Source organism: Anolis sagrei, chromosome 3, assembly GCF_037176765.1.
Source record: "Anolis sagrei isolate rAnoSag1 chromosome 3, rAnoSag1.mat, whole genome shotgun sequence".
Classification (NCBI taxonomy): Eukaryota; Metazoa; Chordata; class Lepidosauria; order Squamata; family Dactyloidae; genus Anolis; species Anolis sagrei.
The window spans coordinates 217,675,348-217,693,901 of record NC_090023.1 but is presented as its reverse complement, the minus strand read 5'-3'; the positions used below and the strand labels follow the sequence as shown (position 1 = coordinate 217,693,901).

Genomic DNA, 18,554 nt, shown 5'->3' with positions numbered 1-18,554 from the left:
CACAAAACTTTTTCAGTAGTGTACATATTTGTTATTTAGCAGTCTGCAAAAGCTTGGAAAATAACATTTTTCTTTAAAAGGTAGAAAAGAGTTAGTGTTCCTTATAGCTAATTACCTTGTATAGCCAATAAGTAACAAACTTTAGTCTATTGTGTGGTTTATAACTCAAGAAAAACTGTGTGCCAGCATAATTCTTGAAGGCAGAGCTTTCCAAACATTTCATCTTAGTGACATACTTTTTAGACATGCATCATTTTGTGACACAGTAAATCAGTTCAGTAATTCAGTTTTTCTGGCAAACCAAAGGTTAAGCCAACCTCTTTTAAGATATACAGACACATACATAACTTGGGGATTCAACAGATCTAATTAAAACCTTGCATTTATATATTTATTTATTTATTTATTTATTTGGTATGCTTGTATACCGCCAATATCTCAGCCTGTGCGGCGACTCATTGCGGTTTACAACATGTTAAAATATACAATGTTAAAATATACAATTCGCTTAAGCCTATAAAATTAAAATTAAGAATACATACAAAAAACATACACAGTATTGGGCCACCAATACAGATCGGGACATCTCATAGTTAAAATCGTCATCCAATTCGTTGTCTTGATTGCTAATCCATGGTCAGATAAAACATCACGACGAAGGTCAATTGAAGACTTGCTCAAACATCCAGGTTTTTAATTTTTTCCTAAATGCCATTAGCGAAGTGGTTGATCTTAATTCAGTAGGGAGGGCATTCCAAAGCCGGGGGGCCACCACAGAAAAGGCCCTATCTCTCGTTCCCACGAGCCGCACCTGTGAAGCAGGTGGGATAGAGAGAAGGGCTTCTCCTGAAGATCTAAGGGTCCTGGTGGGCTGATAGGCCGAGATACGTTCGGATAGGTATGTAGGGCCAGAACCGTTTAGGGCTTTAAAGGTCAAAACCAGCACTTTGAATTGGGCTCGGTAGCTAATCGGTAGCCAGTGAAGCTGGTACAGCAGAGGAGTTGTGTGCTCCCTGCGCCCAGCCCCTGTTAATACCATGGCTGCCGCCCGTTGGACTAGTTGGAGCTTCCGGGCCGTCTTCAAAGGCAACCCCACGTAGAGAGCGTTGCAGTAATCAAGACGGGATGTAACCAGAGCGTGGACTACCGTGGCCAAGTCAGACTTCCCAAGGTACGGTCGCAGTTGGCGCACGAGTCTTAACTGTGCGAATGCTCCCCTGGTCACCGCCGAAACCTGGGGCTCCAGGCTCAGCGATGAGTCCAGGATCACACCCAAACTGCGAACCTGTGTCTTCAGGGGGAGTGCGACCCCGTCTAACACAGGCTGTAACCCTATACCCTGTTCGACCTTGCGACTGACCAGGAGCACCTCTGTCTTGTCTGGATTCAATTTCAATTTGTTCGCCCCCATCCAGACCGTCACAGCGGCTAAGCACCGGTTCAGGACTTCGACAGCCTCCTTAGTAGCAGGTGGGAAGGAGTGACAGAGTTGGACATCATCTGCGTACAGATGACACCGCACCCCGAAACTCCGGATGATCTCACCCAGCGGCTTCATGTAGATGTTAAACAACATGGGGGACAGTATTTTAAAAAATATATGATTTATTACTTTTTGCAAAGACTCAGAGATTTCTTGTTCTATTTGGGTGACACACCTGCAGCCAACACATTAACATGTTGCAACACACACTTTGGAAAGCTCTGCTTTAAGGGATTACAAGTTTCATTTGATAGACGTAGCCAGCATCGTAATAATATGCTTCAGTGTTTTGATAGGACACAAATGTACAGTGCTTCAAACAGTCCCAGACTCTGCTAAAGCCCAATTTTTTGCAGGTTAAACTGCAGCCCTACCTGGCCCCACTGTTATGTGGGTACACTTGTAACTAAAGGTAGCTCTTGCATAGTTAAGAGTATTTTTGCACTGTTGTCAAATGTGACCTTAAAGTAATACTACTTAATTTGTTTCTCCTCAGTGACGCTATCTGCAGCTTTGTTATCTGCAATGACTCCTCCTTTCAGCGACATCAAATTATCTTCAATCCAGACTTCTTTGTGGAGAAGCTGCGACATGAAAAGCCTGAGGTCTTCACAGAGCTTGTGGTCAGCAATATCACCCGGCTGATTGACCTGCCTGGAGCAGAGCTAGCCCAGCTGATGGGAGAGGAGGAGCTCCAGCTTCCCAGTAGCGCAGGCACATCCTCGGGTTTTTTCCGTTCTCTCATGTCCTTGAAACGTAAAGGTGAGACTTGTATTCATTGCTATCTTAACATTCCAGATTTGTTAAATATGCTATACAGTCTCTAAAATCTCCAAGGAAATTTTGCACAACTTTTTCATTGATTGATTGACTTTTAATACTAACTCTAATATACAATTAAAGTCACAATCAAAGAAACAGAAATAAGAAAAAGAGGGCAAGAAATAACAATACCATAATTAAAACACAATGGGACTCTGACCAGTCCTAATTGTAATGAAAAGAAAAAATTAAACAGAAAAATGTTACTCTACCATTTCAGATACAGTTAAATGACTATTAAAATTACTAATAGCCATAACCACAAATTAGTTCATACTAAGACTTCTTATTGCTAAAAAGCCCACCAAAAAGAGATTTAGTCCTTCAAAAAATCTTCTGTTGACTTACCCTTCAACATTCATGTAGATTTATAGTTTCATCTTTCAAAAAGATACAACCTTTCATTTTAGTACAATCAACACCTACAAGATACTTGTGTCATCTATGAAACTGCATAGAGGAATATCCTCTGTCCTGTTCCAGGAACAGGAGATCTGTGTAATCTTTGGCATTGCCCAATTAATGAGAATAGGTGAGGTGATGGGAAAAAGCTGTGTTTGAGGCTCTGGAAGGCCCTGCCAGCCAAAATAGATGGCACTGAGATAGGTGAACAAGCCATCTCAACTAGTTTAAGAGAACTTCCTATTAAAAGTATGCACCACATACTTCCTAGGAAGTCAGTGAGCTGCTTACAGCTCTGTTTTACAAGTGTATATGAATAAAAATGTAATGCTCATTTGTGGGATTAATATAACTCAAAAACCACTGGGCGAATTGACATAGAATTTGGACACTATATCTCTAACAGACCAATGAGTGATCATCACTCATGAACCCCTCCAAAAAACAGGGGAAAGGACTTAAAAACCCAAAAAGCTAAACGATGAAAAGTTAAATGATGATACAGAAAAAAAGGGAAGGAAGAGGGAGGGGAGGGAGAAAGAAAGAAAGGCGCATGGAAGCAAAGAGCGAAGGAAGGAAGGAAATAGGTGGAGAAGGAAGAAAGGAGAGAATGAGAAGGAAAAGAAAAGGGGGGAAGGAAGGAAAGAGATAGAGAAGGAAGCAAGGAGAAAAGGAAAAAAAAATAAGGGAAGGAAATAAAGGAGAGAAAGAAGGAGAGAAAGAGGGAGGGAATGTTGGCCACAGCGACGAGTGGCGAGGACAGTGTTTCCTTTTCATAATTGTGTCATGGCCCAGTTCTTCCTTCCCAATTCATTTCAAATACACTTCTTATTTTTAGTTAAAGTATAATTTATAATTTAAGGGATTCCACCCTTCCCCCTCTCAAGTTCTAAGAATAATTGATGTTTCTTCTAAGAAAGGAAATGTGAAGTTGTTTAGTTAATACTCGACCATTCTAAATATGGTCATAAGTGCAAAACCTCGATACCTGGGAGCAGAACTGTGCCAATAGTAACCATTTTCTTTTTAAATAAAATATGTTTATTGTTGTAATATAAATACCTAGTATCCACAATATAAGAATATCTTAATATATTAATACTAACTCATATAACATAACAATGATTCATTGTGATAGCACGTTTTCAAGGGTGGCATAGAAAGGCACAAGAATCCGCTGTCTCTGAGCAGGCTTTTTCTGATTCCTCACTTCCTTGGCAGCCTCTTTTTCTTCCTTCTGTTACAATATATTAAAATATGCAGAAACTGGCATATTTACTCCAGTGTATTTATTATTTATTTTTATTTCAAACATTTATACCCTGTCCTTCTCAACTCCGGGGGTGGGGGTACTCAGTAGTGTACCAACTGGATTCTGGACTTGGAAGGAATGGATTTTTCTGCAGATGTTCATGAATAGTCCTAGGCATGCAGTTTCAAAGCTGGTAAAAACTCTGTGATAGTGCAAGCAGTTTTTAGCTTAATATGGCCAAGTCTGCAGAATTATGTAAATATTTTTCTATGGTCCGCCTTGGAATTTGCAAATGAGTTCATTTTTGAGCGTATTTGTTACATATCTTTTTTTACATCTGTAACAGACTGAATATTGCTCTTCTAATTGCTGTTACTCTGAGTCTAGTTTTGCTTCAGATAGTGAGCCTTAGGGGATCATAGTTCTACGGCGCACAAATATAGGGAGGAAATAAAGATTTTAAACAACATCAGTCATGCAAAATGGCAAACTAGACTTGCGTCTCTTTAACTCTTTTATAGTACTTGATGTTACTGTTATAACTGGCATGACTGATAAAATGTCAATTCACTTGGGATATCGAGGCAAGTTGGAGAGAGATGTAAACAGAATATTAAGGAAAGGAGTGCTTAATTAAAGCAAGCTTATAGCTGACAGGTTCTGTTAAATATTCAGATAGCTCTGATATTGTTAGAGGTTAATTAGATTTGAATAGCAGTGAGAGATGGTAAAAGTGAATACTATGGCCAGACAACATTAAAATCACTGTTAACTGCAATAAATACCATAACTTCCAGTAACTGCCAATACTGGGTCAGATTTCAAGACTCATTTCAAGACTCTTAAGATACCCAACAATAGGAGCTGAAGTCAGTTACAATTTTGCTAGAATATAATGCACTAATTTTTATGTCTTTGGGCAGAGAATGACATCTGAAATTGCTTTTCTAGCTGTCTTTTGACAGCTCCAAATGACCAGGCAAATATGTCCTCAGAAAGCCATTATACATTTTCCCCAGATTTTATTTCCTACAGTTTTAGGAGCATCAGTGCTCCCAGCAGAAAACATATATCCTGGAGACTAACAGGATACACACCTGTTTAGCTTCGGCAATGCTGCAAGATAAGTATTCTTAGCAGATTCAACAGGCTCTGCCAAGGCACCACATTTAAATAAATAGACTATGAGCGTTCTGTAAACATAACCACAAAACATTATGTGGTATATCGAATACAAGTCCAAGTTGCTATTGTTCTGTAGTGTCAGTAGAAAAACTTGCTTTAATTATCCAATTCTGCTTTAGGATTCCCTCCACATCAAATTCGCCATTTGGCTGAGTGTAGGAAGTCGATTCCAACTTGTCAAATCCCTTTCAAGTTTCTGTATAGGTCATGATTCTCTTTTGTTTCCACAATTTCCAAATACTTGGCTCTGGGCTAATTGTTGAAATCTTGGTCCAGGCAATTGGTTTCTCCATAACTGTCATCTTTTAATCTGTTACTCTATAAGCTTTTGCAGAAGCAAATTCTGCAGTTCATTTAAAGAAGGTAGTTGAACTTGTGATCTTTTCTGCAGCTGTTATCTGATAACTGGGTAACTAGTGGTCCTGGCTGCCATTGCCAGGGGACCCAAAATCAAGAGTTGGTATTCAGTGCATATGTCGCCCATATCCAAATTTAGTATTCCCTTTGCTAGCTAATACTGAGAAATGTGACTTGGAGATGGATAACAGAAACATTCTGCAGTAAAATACCTGATGCTAGGAACAAACAGGAAAGACCGTAATTGTTATGTCCTATCAATGAGTATCCAATTCACGTGCAAAATAAAATAAAATTAGGGGTCTAAATAGATACACTGCTCTTATTGTCCGGTTGTAATTGCATTCACTCTGGTAGGTCTCTGTCTATTTGGAAAGCATTGGCAGTTAGTGTAGCTCACCAGGCAAGACTCTCCCGAACTGAGGTCCAGAGCTTTTACATTTCGACTTCATTTTGATTAATCTGCTAAGCAGTTCTTATAGATAGTTCATCCTTCCCTTGAATCTGTTCATTGTCTTCAATTTAAATTGTATTTTTAAGCAGAGAGCCAGTTCACAATCCCTCAAACTGTTGGGGGGCTGGATCATAGGTTGTTGTTGTTCTTGTTGTGTGTCTTCAAGTTTTTTAAGACTTAGGGCAACTCTAAGACAACCCTGTCACAGAGTTTTCGTGTCAATATGTATTCAAAGGGAATTTGCCTTTGTCTTCATCCGAGACTGATAGAATGTGACTTAGCTATAGTCACCCAGTGGGCTCAGAGTCACAGTCTTAGGTTCAAACCCTTTTCTCTCTTTTTCCTACCTACCTACCTTTCTTTCTTTTCTCTTTTCCTCTGTTTTGGAGGGAGATAGAGAGATGAAAGGCAAGGAGGTTTGAGAAACAAGAGTGGGGTGGATTATTCCCTCAGTTTTCGAGGGAGATAGAGAGTGGAAAGGAAAGGAGATTTGAGAAGCAAGAGGGGGTGGAGAGGATTCCCTCTGTTTTGGAGGAAGATAGAAGAAAGGAATGGAAAGGAGAGTTAAGGAGCAAGAAGAGGGTGGTGGTAGTGGCAGGTCATGAATGGTGGTAGTGGTAGTCCAGAATGTAGTATGGGGCCTGGGTAAATGACCTAGGAGGGCTGGATCTGGCCTGCAGAACTTAGTTTGGGGGAGGGAGGCTTGAGAAAAGAAAATTAGGCTTTCAGTTTTGTGAAAGAGCTTTTTTGCAGAGCACAACAAGTATTTTAAAAATAGCTGCTATCTGATAAACTGATAATGGGAGGGACACTTATAAAGAGGCTAGCCCAGGGCTTTTACTTCTTCCCTTTATGAATAGCAAATGGAGTGTTTGCACAGTTCTGGATCGTGCAATAGGAACACCAGTAAATATTTTTTCTTTCCTTTCAATTTCCAGAAAAAGGAGTAATATTTGGAGCTCCACTAACTGAAGAAGGCATTGCTCAAATATCTCAATTAATTGAGTATCTGCATAAGAGTAAGTGGTGTTTGGCTACTTTTCCGCCTTTGTCAAGACAAGGATTGTGGGATTAACTGGGAAACAGATGTTATATATGCAATGTACCAGGCTAGCAAAACCTTAGAACTGATTTTTTTTAAATGTGGTGTCATCAAAACACATAGGGTTAGAATATGCATTTTGCTCTGCCCAGCAGGCTCGTGGGTCCTAAAAGAACAATGTTTCTACACATAAATATTCTCTTTCTGCCCTGAACTTCAGAAGTTTATTTGCCCCTCTGTCATTGGGAAATGACAGCACTGCGTGTAACTCATACTTGGTACTCCTTATGATGTCTTATGTTCCCTGTGGTGTTTCAGATCTGCGGATAGAAGGCTTGTTTCGAGTTCCAGGAAACAGCACCAGGCAGCAGGCCTTGAAAGATGCATTGAACAGCGGGACAGAAATTGACTTGGATTCTGGAGAGTTTCACTCCAATGATGTGGCCACTCTGCTGAAGATGTTCCTGGGGGAGCTACCAGATCCTCTGTTGACCCATAAACACTTCCATGCACACCTCAAAATTTCAGGTGAACTAGAACTTGGAGAGCAAGATGAACAGGCTTTCATTGGAAAGATTATTGGGTTATGATAGAAGAAAGATTTATTTAATATTTATCCAATGGTCCTGTCTTGTGACTTTCCATACCCATTTCATGACAGCATCCTTGATAATTTGCAAAATTCTAACTATTACTTCTGGCTTTAAAAGTTGGGTCCTCTAATCTTACCTCTATTTCTTTTGTGACCATAGCATCTAAAATTGGAAGTTTTGAATTGTAAAATTATATTGGAAAAGAGAAGAGTGTAAAGGGTAGTTGGAAAGGGGTAGCCCAGGTAGATGTGAAGTCAGAAGTGCTCACTACCAGCTTTGGCTGATATGCCAGCAGTGCCCCTTCCTTGATTTGGAGGACCTAAAGATGGTAGTGCACACATTGGTAACCTCAAGGTTGGACTTCTGCTATCCACTTTAAATTGGGCTACCTTTGTATTGAGTAAGATTGTAGAACAACATGCCAGAAGAGCTCTGACAGCTAGATCTTCCGGCAGGCTTACCTAGTCAGTTTTAAGCATGAATTTTAAACTCAAGTCCTGTGTTTTAATCTCTGTCTTGTGTATTTAATATGCATTTTGTAGAAATACATTTTAATATGTATCTTTTATAGAACTATATTTTAATGTGTGTGTTTATAGAATGTTTTCAATGTTTGTGTGGTTTGACTGTGCTGTGACTTGACTTGAACCACAAGGAGAGGTGGATAATATATAAAGTTGTTGCTGTTGTTGTTGTTATTTATTGAATTTGATGGATTTCCTCGATTCCATGTCACAATGATTTTTCTTGTAGTTTGTCCTGCTGTATATCACATATGTTCCCTTAACTCTGCCATTATAGACCTAATGCAGTTTGATGACAAGGGCAATAAGACCAACGTTCCAGATAAAGAGCGGCAAATTGAAGCATTGCAGCTGCTCTTCTTGATCCTGCCAGCTCCTAACCGTAATTTGCTCAAGTTGCTCTTGGATCTGCTCTATCAAACAGCCAAGAAGCAAGACAAGAACAAGATGTCGGCTCATAACCTTGCTCTTATGTTTGCACCTCACATTCTGTGGCCCCGAAATGTAAGTGTTACATTTTTGTGCAGCAACTTTTTTGAAAAGCCAATGTGTAATGGAAGATAGTGCTTAGTTGTGTTTGCAGTTTTGTCTATCGCATCCTGTCCCTGACCTTATCAATGAGTCCCCAACTGACCTACTGTTTTCTAATTTTCTTCTTTGGTCCTCTTGCTATTGCTAGGTAACTGCCAGTGACCTGCAGGAGAACATCCCCAAACTAAATAATGGGATGGCTTTCATGATCAAGCACTCACAAAAGCTCTTCAAGGTAGGTGTCCCAGGGAAGAAAGGGGACAGTTTTCAATTTTCAGTATTTGTTTCTGAAATACTTTTCTTTTTTGGAGAAATGTACTCTCTGCATGCATTCCTGAAATGTGCATAGCCTCATTTATCTATCTGGTGCTTAATGATCAATGTTTAGGTCACATAAGGTCACAGTATACAGGGACCAGGAGATCAGCTCTAGGTCCCTCGTCCTTGTTTTCCCCTTTCTGTCTTGACCATAAAATAAACTCAAGGAATACTCCTCTCAAGCTCTGCTACCGCTGATGGGTTGCAATCATAACAGGTTGTGATCCATCCATTATCCCTAATAACTGCCACCTTCGAATTACCTCCCACGTGTAGTAATTACATTTGAATTGGGGAGGCTCTATTTCTGTGCACAGGATAATTTTTCCCTATGTATAACTGTATGGTAAGAGCATCAGGTCACATTTCAAGGTTTCATGAGATGCTGTGGTCCAGAGACTGAGGTTCTCTACCCTTGGTTTTAAAGGAAACAGTAAACTCATCCGAATTGCTCCTTAGCTTCATCTTCCTCACACTTTTTCAAAGAGAAGACTACCAGTCTTCGGGGCACTGACAGAAACTTCCCTGGAACTTAGTGTCCAGTGCTTGTCTGAAGGGACTTGTACAGTAATTGTCCAATAGCGGGCCAAGGGCGCATTGGCCGAGACATGTCTGACTCTTTCTTTTTCATTAACTTTTCCAAGGCTCCAGCATACATCCGGGAATGTGCTCGACTGCATTACTTGGACTCCAGAGCACACGCCTCCAAGGTAAGAGCCTCTGTCACAGAAGACAGCACACAGCAAGAGCACTGTCAGGACAGCAAACTGAAAACTGAAACAGACATAGTCATAAAAACAGAAATTGCCTAAATTTTGGGCAATTTCTGTTTTTACAAAGAATTAGGCCTTGGGTTTATCATCCTGTTATATATGTATTCCTACTAATAAAAACACTCTATTCTGGCTCCAGACTGAGCAAACTTGCCTAGCCATGAAAACTCATACTGTCCCGATGCATTTGAACACTTGGTTATGAAATTTACTCTAGATATATTAGTATCAGACAAAGCAAGACAGCTTTCTTTGGAGTGCAGTGTTCACAGTATTCTGGGACTGGGCTAGCTAAACCCTAGCAGATGAATGTGCTGAATGTCTTTCTAAAATTTTCCAGGATGACCTTGACTTGCCAGTGCATCAGAGCTTCAGAGATGTCCAGCTCCAGAGATTCAAAACCCGGGGATTGCTGGATCCTTCTGCCCACCCCGAAGACACACAACAACATACAGAGGAGGCCCTGAAAGAACTCTTCCGGCATGTTCATAATATGCCAGATTCTGCCAAGAAAAAAAAACTCATTCAGCAGGTAAAAGTCATTGTAGTTTTTTATGGAATTTATTTACATAGCCTCTTTATATGCTTTTTAGAGCAACTCACAAATGCAGTATCAAAACACAGCAGTATAAAACAATAAACTGCATCACAAAAATTCCCGCAATGACCAAAAAAGCCCATAAAAATGACTGCACATACATAACATATAAACAATGGTTCAAAATACTAAGATCAAGTTTCTTAAAAGGTTTAGAATAATATTTTTGAAAGTTTTTTATCTGGCACAAAAATCACTCCAGACAAGGTGCAAAGCATCCTTTCTTGGGGCTGGGGGTTGGGGGGAAGCATTCCTCAGATAGCACACCACATTCAGGGACATTTGCACAGAAGCTACTTATTTTAATTCTCTAGGTTAGAGAACCCATGGCTTTTGATAGGGCATGTATTGGTTGTTTGAGCCTTGCCACTGTGAGTCTTGCCATTGTGGGCTTTAATCATCACAGGAAGCACATTTTATTGAAATCATGAGCCGGTTGACAGCTTGGATTTTGGCGTATGTAGCTTCACCATAATATCAAAATAAAGTTATGTACATTTTTCTAGTTTCAGAAGCACCCTGAAGCTCTCACTCCTCAGTCAAGGACATCCACACCTCAGACCCAGAAAAGAAGCCGCACTCACTCCTTCAGTGGTCTAATCAAGGTAAGTAACCATCTATTATTAATAAGCTGCTCTGAAATTAAAATATTGTTCAATATGCTTCTTTTTAGCATAATTCTTGCATATGCTTTCTAACTTGGCATCATGAGTATATTACACACTGCTGAGGTTGGGGAGTAATGCTCCTCAGCTGCTGGCTTTTTCCTCTTGGAAAGTGGCAAGAGTGGGAATAGTTTGACTATTAGTTCATTAGGAGTGATATGTGAAATAGATGAGTCCCTGCACTTGTGCTGAAAATGCTGGTTTATTGTGGGCACCTGTGACTTTCACATCAAAATAAGAGGGCAGTGAGCCATTTCAGTTCTGACTTTCACATCTACCCATTTTTAACTTGATATAATAGGTTCTAATGGGAATAAGGGGCTTTTTGTGGCACACAGATGTATCAAACAAACCTCAAATTCCAGATACACATTTCTCAGTTCTAGACTCAATGAAGGGCCATGGTATACAAGATGGAATGTTAAGTAACCTCAGTACAGGATAGATATTGATCCAAGTGAGAAAACAGCAATATAGCCAGCTTCGTAAAACATACACTTGTGTATGTGATTTTTCACCTTTCATCCAGAAAGCATATTTACTCAGTCACAGGTGACATCCAGTTCTAAACATTTGTGCAAACGCTAAAAGGACAGCGAGAAACTTTAGGGTGTTTGAGAAAGAATTTTGTGCTTTGGGATGTTGCTTTTCTCTCTGCTGTCTTACTGAACCTAAAATTCTGTAGAGTGCTATTGTTTTGTACCCTTTTTCTTCTGTACTCCATTCCAGTCCAAAACAGCCTTTTTCTTTCTTTAATACAGCGTAAAGTGCTGGGAAGTCAGGGGTCTTTGGACAAAAATGGGAAGGATGTCTTGGCATCTTCAGGCACCAAGGATCCAAAGTGTGACAGTAAAGAGAATGTCAGCATGGTAAGGGAGCTGTATAAAGATTTTATTTTCTTATATTGCTAGCAATCTTGCCTGTGTTTTACAGCTATCTGCATCATTATGGCTCTACAAAGTGTCCTAGAACCAAAAGAAATCTTGGTCCAATTCCAGCCTCTGTAATAGAAGAATCCTATGATAAATGTCTGCTTGGGCCAGATGTCATTGAGCACTCTCGAGTTGTAATCATGTGGCCCTACAAATACTGTTGGATTGCAACCTCCATCAGCCTAGTTAGCATAGACAATTGTGGGTAATGCTGTGAGATGTAGTCCAACAACATCTGAAAGTACATATGATTTCCACTTCTGTCGTACATGCTAATCTCAGGAGAGGAAGAGAAAATGTGGCAGGAGAGAAAGGGAAGAAAGTCACAGAAATACCATCCACATTCATATCAGTAACGTTGCTGCTTATTAATCCCAGCACATGATGAAATTGTTCCCCTGCACTCTCAGCCTGTGCTGACTGATCTAAAGCATGGCCACAAAAATCCCCTAAATTAACACAGTACTCACTGTGATATCAAAATGTCCTGGACATGTGATCCTAACCTTCACAAGTATACTCAGTGAACACACCACTCCCAAGAATCACATGCAAACATAGAGGAGCAATCTGATCCACCAAATACCCATACCCTACTACACATAACCACCTCAAGCTCAAGGCCAAAACACCCTCCTTTGATAATGCCTGAACTTAGTATACTTTTATGCTTTGTCTGAATGTTTAAATTTTATGTATGTCTCATGTTTAATTAGTTATTATGATTTCTTTGTGTATTGTATGTTGGCATTGAATTTTTGCCATTAGTATGTTGTAAAAAGCCTTGAGCCCCCCCCCCCCCAAGGTGAGAAAGGCTGTATATAAATACAGTAAATAAACAGTATACATCTTGTTAGCAACACCCATCCCTTTTGTGCAACCATGGAGGCTTACTCCAAGACTAGCAGAGCCAGAGAAACAAAATGTGCATGGCCAAGGAGTATCAAGCTTGATCCCATGCACCAAGAGTTACACTGTGAGGCCAGCTAAAGCTAGTTTGCACTAAGGCAGGAGAAAAAGAGCTCTGTTCGTAATTCCTACTAAACATAATGTGTATGTGGCACATTGAACAACATCTGAAATGAGGGAAATCCTGCAGATATCAAAATGCATGTGCAGTGTTGCCAATCAGTGATTTCAGCTAGACTTCAGTCCTGGCTAGCGACCAAGTGGGAAAAGCAGAGTCTTTCCTGCCTTAGGTCAGGGTCTGGTAGAGGGCTGTCTTATTAATTATGTGATTCTGGATTTGAAGGGTGTCAATTCTGGAAAAAAAAGTGTTCTCTTTTTGTATATTCCACAGCCATCTTATTTCACCCAGGTACTTGGGGCATCCCTGCTATTAGGGTGGCATTTATGGTATTCCACAAGTCGAGTGGTCCTTCCACAACTTTATATACTATGTTAGTCAATATATCTTCCCTATAGGATTGCGCTCTAAACCCATCTATTCTGCGTTTCTGGGTCATTGCCTTCTTTGTTTCTCTTATAATAGAGGCTGGTTTTTTGCCTTCTATCTGAGAAATCAATTTTAACTTGTATTGGTTAATGAACTTGTTTTCCTGCGGACATTTAGTTCCCTCAGGGTGGAACATGGTAAGGTTACCCTTTCCTTCATTCTTCAAAGAGTATCATTTCCATTTTCCACCCTGAGGGAACTAAATTATCAACGCTATGGGCTACTGTTCATGTGTGGCTTAGGTAGTTTCATGATAAAAATTCATTTGAACAAATTTAGGCAATCTATAATTAGATTGTCAATTCACATCTTGTCTAGTTACAGAGACCTGCTACCTCTCCAACAATCAATGTGATTCGAGCAAGGCTGAAGTCACTTGATCACAGGAAAATGGTGAGTTCCATTTCATGGTTATGCATGTGCGTGGAGTAAGAAAACTCTCAGCCTGCAGAGGTTCTTTGGTTTCTCCTCCCCTCTCAAAGCCCCGCCCCCCTAAGACGAGAAATGGGGGAAAGCAGGATATTTCTACCAATGGGGAGACAGTTATGCTTCTGTCTCATTTTTCCCATCTGGAAAGTAAGGCACGCACTTAGTCAGTGCTTCAGGAACCAGCTGAGTCAAGATCTAAACCACCTCCGAAAGTTTAGTTTTTTTCCTTCTTTACCTTCCCAATGTGAAAAACAACAACACTTTTTTCCTATACTACACTTCCCAGAATCTCCTAGGCAGCATCACCAACATGCAAATTTGCCAACTTGTCAGAAACAGCAAAGCAGGAAGAGAAAATTTAAAATATTACACAGTTTGAAATCCAGACTTCTTGAGAATTTCCTAAAACACAATATGATAGAAGACAATATAATACGAGAATACAGCACAATACAAATTTGCTAATTACTTTACTTCTGGCACAGGGCACTTGTAAACATAATCGATTTCCTGGGACCTCAGCAGAGGAATCTTCCATTTGATCATCCACTCAATGGAATATATGCGCATCAGAGATTTGCAAACCTGTGGATATGCCTGTTACCCCCAAGCTGTGAGCAAAGCATCAATGCCTGGATCTCATGCTTCTTCTAATGTTACTTACTGGACCCTTATCTACAGTGTTATATCTACCAGATTAACAGACTTTCTTCCATTTGAACATGTGGAAACTACTGTTTGATTACCTGCCTGTGAACTGAACAGTATTTGAAATGCAACCTCTCTTTGGGGTGGTTTTGCGTTCTGTGTTTTTCCATATCCCCAAATTTCTGTCTACTTTTGGGGGCTTGGCTTAAATCTTTTTCTTTTTTCTTAGCTTGGTTGTTTTTTTTTTTTGGTTTTTTTTTTACCCAGGTTGTAAATATATGTGCCTTTTTAAACTCCATAGCTCCCATTATTATCCACAATAGAGTCTGGCTTTCATCCCTTCTTGGCAGCTAGTTTCAGTATTTTTTAGAAAGGAAGTCTCTCTGTTGTGCTTTTTGATGGAAGCAAAGAAGGAGCCTCACTCACAGCTGTCTCTCACAAATCCCAGTTCTCTTCTTTTTAGGCCTGTGATTTGTTTGAAGCCATCCACCTACCTGAGCTATCCTAACTTGGACATCCTTTGTTAGGCCAGCACTGCAAATTTCCTCCCCCGTTTAAAAGGCAAAAAGTGCCTTCTTCATTGAATTCTCAGATTCCAGTGAATCATCTTCAAAACTATCATATGTCATAAAGAGTATGTGATTCCATTGCCTTGTTCATTTTATCTTCAGCATGCACTTCTTCTCTCGGTGCAGATTGCTAGGGCAGCCGTTGGGATGAAGCATTTGTCGGATGGAATCTGACTTGCTGCCCCCTTATTATGTTCCCACTGTTTGTAGCACAAGTTGTGACGTCCATTTCTTGGGAAAGGACTAAAGGGCTGACAGTTTAATGACTAACAATCTATTGGAAGTGTTCTAAAAGACATAAGAGTTGCTTCTTAATGTGGAAAACAAGTGACTTTGCTCACTGAGAAGGAGGCAAGGCTGACACATCAAAGAGAAATGTTCCATTTGCTTCTGTCAGAAAGAGAAAAGCACAGGTGGAAAAGCGCAGTGTTGTAGTCTGGAAGGAGGGCCACCGTAGCACTGTAACAATAATTTGAAGCTGCTAGACTTTCTCTTGCTCTCAAAGAAGCAAGAAATCTGTCTAAATGAACATCTTGCAACCCTACATGGCAGCAGATGGCCACTTGTAACCTTGAGTACAGAGAGCCATATTGCAGTATGGCTAGATGTAGGTATTTGGTTTATACTATATTTATTGCCCTTCACAGTTGGCTATTCCTTACATTGTGATGGGAAGTGATGCAGCTTTTTGGGCACAGTGTTACTGGAGTCTCTAAACACATGAAGACTAAATATGGATATAGGGTTTCCCGCCCCTCACCTATTTTGAAAATGACAATTTTCTAAATCAGTAAATAATTGTGTTTCAGGTGCACACTGTTATGTTCTTACAAGTTGAGATGGAGGGTGTTACATATGCATGTCTGTAAAATAGCTTGAGTCAAAGAAATCGAAAACTACTAACAGTGAGTTCATATGCAACACTGAGAAGGTAGTGTAAAAATGTAGGGGTTGAAGGAGAACAAGGTGAGAGGAAGCAGCACACTAGGAAAAGGTATGTACGGTATTCAGTCAGCCTTCCACATTTGCACGTTAAGCATTTGCAGATTTGATTATGTGAGGATTACTGTATTTTCTGCCACCATTGCTGCTGGCCTGTGCCATTTTTAACAGGGACTTAGATAACACCAGAGTCACTGGGAGGAAATCAAACTGGTGGGGTGGCTTGGTCTGCCCCACTCACATTCACGGTCAGGAAATGGGACGGAGGAATGGGCAAATGTGTGTACTTGCTTATCCATTTGCTGCTCATGGACAGGAGGGGGAGAAGGGGATGGGATAAAGAGATGAGAGGGCTCATGCATTCACTCACTTGCATGGGTAGAAGGGGAAAGGTGATTTGATGGGTGTCCCTCTCTTCCCACCCCCATATCCCACCCCCTACTCCTCGTGCATATGTGAGTGAGGGAATGTACATGTGGATGAGCCCTGCCACCATTCAAGCACAAGTATGGGGCAGATCCTAGAGATACTAATTGTTTTTCCACTTTTGTGAGGGTCACCATGTGAAAATGGAAAACTAATTGTATAGTATTTGTACTTAAGAAGACAATGAAAGTAGCACAGGACAGGGGAACTGCAGTGAATCAGCAAACTAAAATTCCAGATGTCCTTTGCTTCCACTTACCTTGTATATGGTCACAAGGTGGCTGTCTACAATTTCTTGTGTTATCAATCCCAGGATGAGGATATTGGTTCAGGATGATGGCCTGGAATTTCTGTAAATACACTCCTTAGATTTTTTTTTTTGTTCCTTACATAAAATATTTTTTGGTCCAGAAGAAATTACCATCATTGTTTGAGGCTTTAGGGAAAACCACAAAGGTTTGGTGTCCAAATCACCAAGATGTTCTAAATATCAAATCCACTTACCATTCAAATATTAGCTGCACTGAGAATGAAACAATTCCAGCTCCATTACTGGCTCTGCAAAGAAATTGCCTCCATGAGTGTCTCTGTTCTGTTGCTAACCTCATTTTTACTGTGGAAAACTTGTACTTATCTATGCAATGCAATGTAAATATTTTGGTTTTTATGTGTATTGTCTTCTCTTAATGTGAAATTCCTATATTAAATAATCCCTTGCCTTGGTGTTTTGTTACCAGACTAATCTGATAATTTATTTCTTTACTCAAATTATTCAGGGCTAGGACATGGGGAATCAGATAGCTATATGTCTCTTGACTTTAAAGTTAATAGTATGCAAGTTAAAAAAAATAAAGGAAATAGAAATCCCTTTATTGTGCCAAATCACATGTACAACCATGCTAATCATTTTACTGATAGTAGAAGTTAAGCATTTATGAAAATACTGCAGGTTGGTCTGCAATTTTAGAACAACTATCATTAGAACATTATTGTTTCCAAGTGGGTAGAATAGCACAAAAACCTTAGAAAAAGAATATTTAAACACATCTCCAGCTAATGCACTTTCCTTATTGCCCACAGCTTGTTCTTGATCTTAATTAGGACAACTTTGTTCACACTTTGATTTGTTATATGATTGGTTCACGTTCCCATGAGAAAATAGCTCTAGTTATCACTTAGAAATTACTAGCAATGTCACAACCTCATTTTAATAAGGTTCTGTTAATAACATAATTTCTATGGAAAAGGATAGGCTGTTTTCTGCTAACAGGACAATAAGATGGAAAATTGATTTAAAAGGGTAGAGATCTATGTTACGAGGGAGTGGTATATGGTCTAATAAAAGGACTAGGGCTTGTGACTTTTTTACTCAGTCAAGGGCAAAATGTCAATGCAATAATTAAACCTCCAATTTTGTCTCCACCAGCTAAACCACACTGGCTACATTATATTGACTCTTGTGTCAGTTTAATGAATATATATGAAGCTAGTCATATCAGGTTTAAAACCGACCAATATAAACTGTTTTCATTAGAGGCTTTCATTAAAACTGGCTGCTTTTGTTTTTTTTGACAAATGTGCACCTTGAGCTGATACAACAGGGATCAATAGCATACTTTCCAGGTTGTACTAGTTGGAAAGCAGATGTGTGCAAAGCATGGTCCTCCAGATATTAGGCTATGCCATCTTTCAGTTGTTACTATTGACTATGCTAGCTGATGCCATTGGGAGTTGGAGGCAAACAAGACCCAAAGTGAGATGTATTTCCCATCCCTCTCCTAAAGCATCATCATTTCTAATGTATTGAAAAGTTGTTTGGAGTGCAGCCATCTGATGAAGAAAATAATTTGAAAGCATACTGCTCAGGGTTATTCTAAACTGATGCTGTCACCTGGAATTTGTTCTGTGAAAATGTCCAAGTTGTTCTTGTGCTTCAGTGGTCCGTCTGTTGTTTTAGCCTTCACTTCCCAGAATCCTTGACCATCAGTCATATTAACTGAGGCACCAAGGAACTGAAAACTAAAACACCTTGAAGAACAAAGGCTTTGATCTCTTATAAGCGACAGTGATGATAGCAGCAGAGCTTGGAAAAAATTGCTTTCTTAGACTAAGGTCCTAGAATCTCCTAGCTGGTTATGCTGGATGAAAAATTT

General features: G+C 39.9%; 1 protein-coding gene across 2 annotated transcripts in view; it reads left to right on the top strand.

Annotated features, from left to right (window-relative positions):
- ARHGAP19 (Rho GTPase activating protein 19) overlaps positions 1–17,139 on the top strand; it is a 33,973-nt gene extending 16,834 nt beyond the window's left edge. For both annotated transcript variants that reach the window (XM_060768233.2, XM_060768234.2), the window contains exons 2-12: positions 1,980–2,245; positions 6,894–6,974; positions 7,316–7,525; positions 8,392–8,618; positions 8,794–8,880; positions 9,608–9,673; positions 10,077–10,268; positions 10,841–10,939; positions 11,761–11,868; positions 13,706–13,780; positions 14,302–17,139. In XM_060768233.2, coding sequence (XP_060624216.2) covers positions 1,980–2,245; positions 6,894–6,974; positions 7,316–7,525; positions 8,392–8,618; positions 8,794–8,880; positions 9,608–9,673; positions 10,077–10,268; positions 10,841–10,939; positions 11,761–11,868; positions 13,706–13,780; positions 14,302–14,358 — 1,468 coding nt within the window. In that variant the 3' untranslated portion in view covers positions 14,359–17,139. The remainder of the gene's footprint in view (positions 1–1,979; positions 2,246–6,893; positions 6,975–7,315; positions 7,526–8,391; positions 8,619–8,793; positions 8,881–9,607; positions 9,674–10,076; positions 10,269–10,840; positions 10,940–11,760; positions 11,869–13,705; positions 13,781–14,301) is intronic.
- Positions 17,140–18,554: the final 1,415 nt, after the last annotated feature.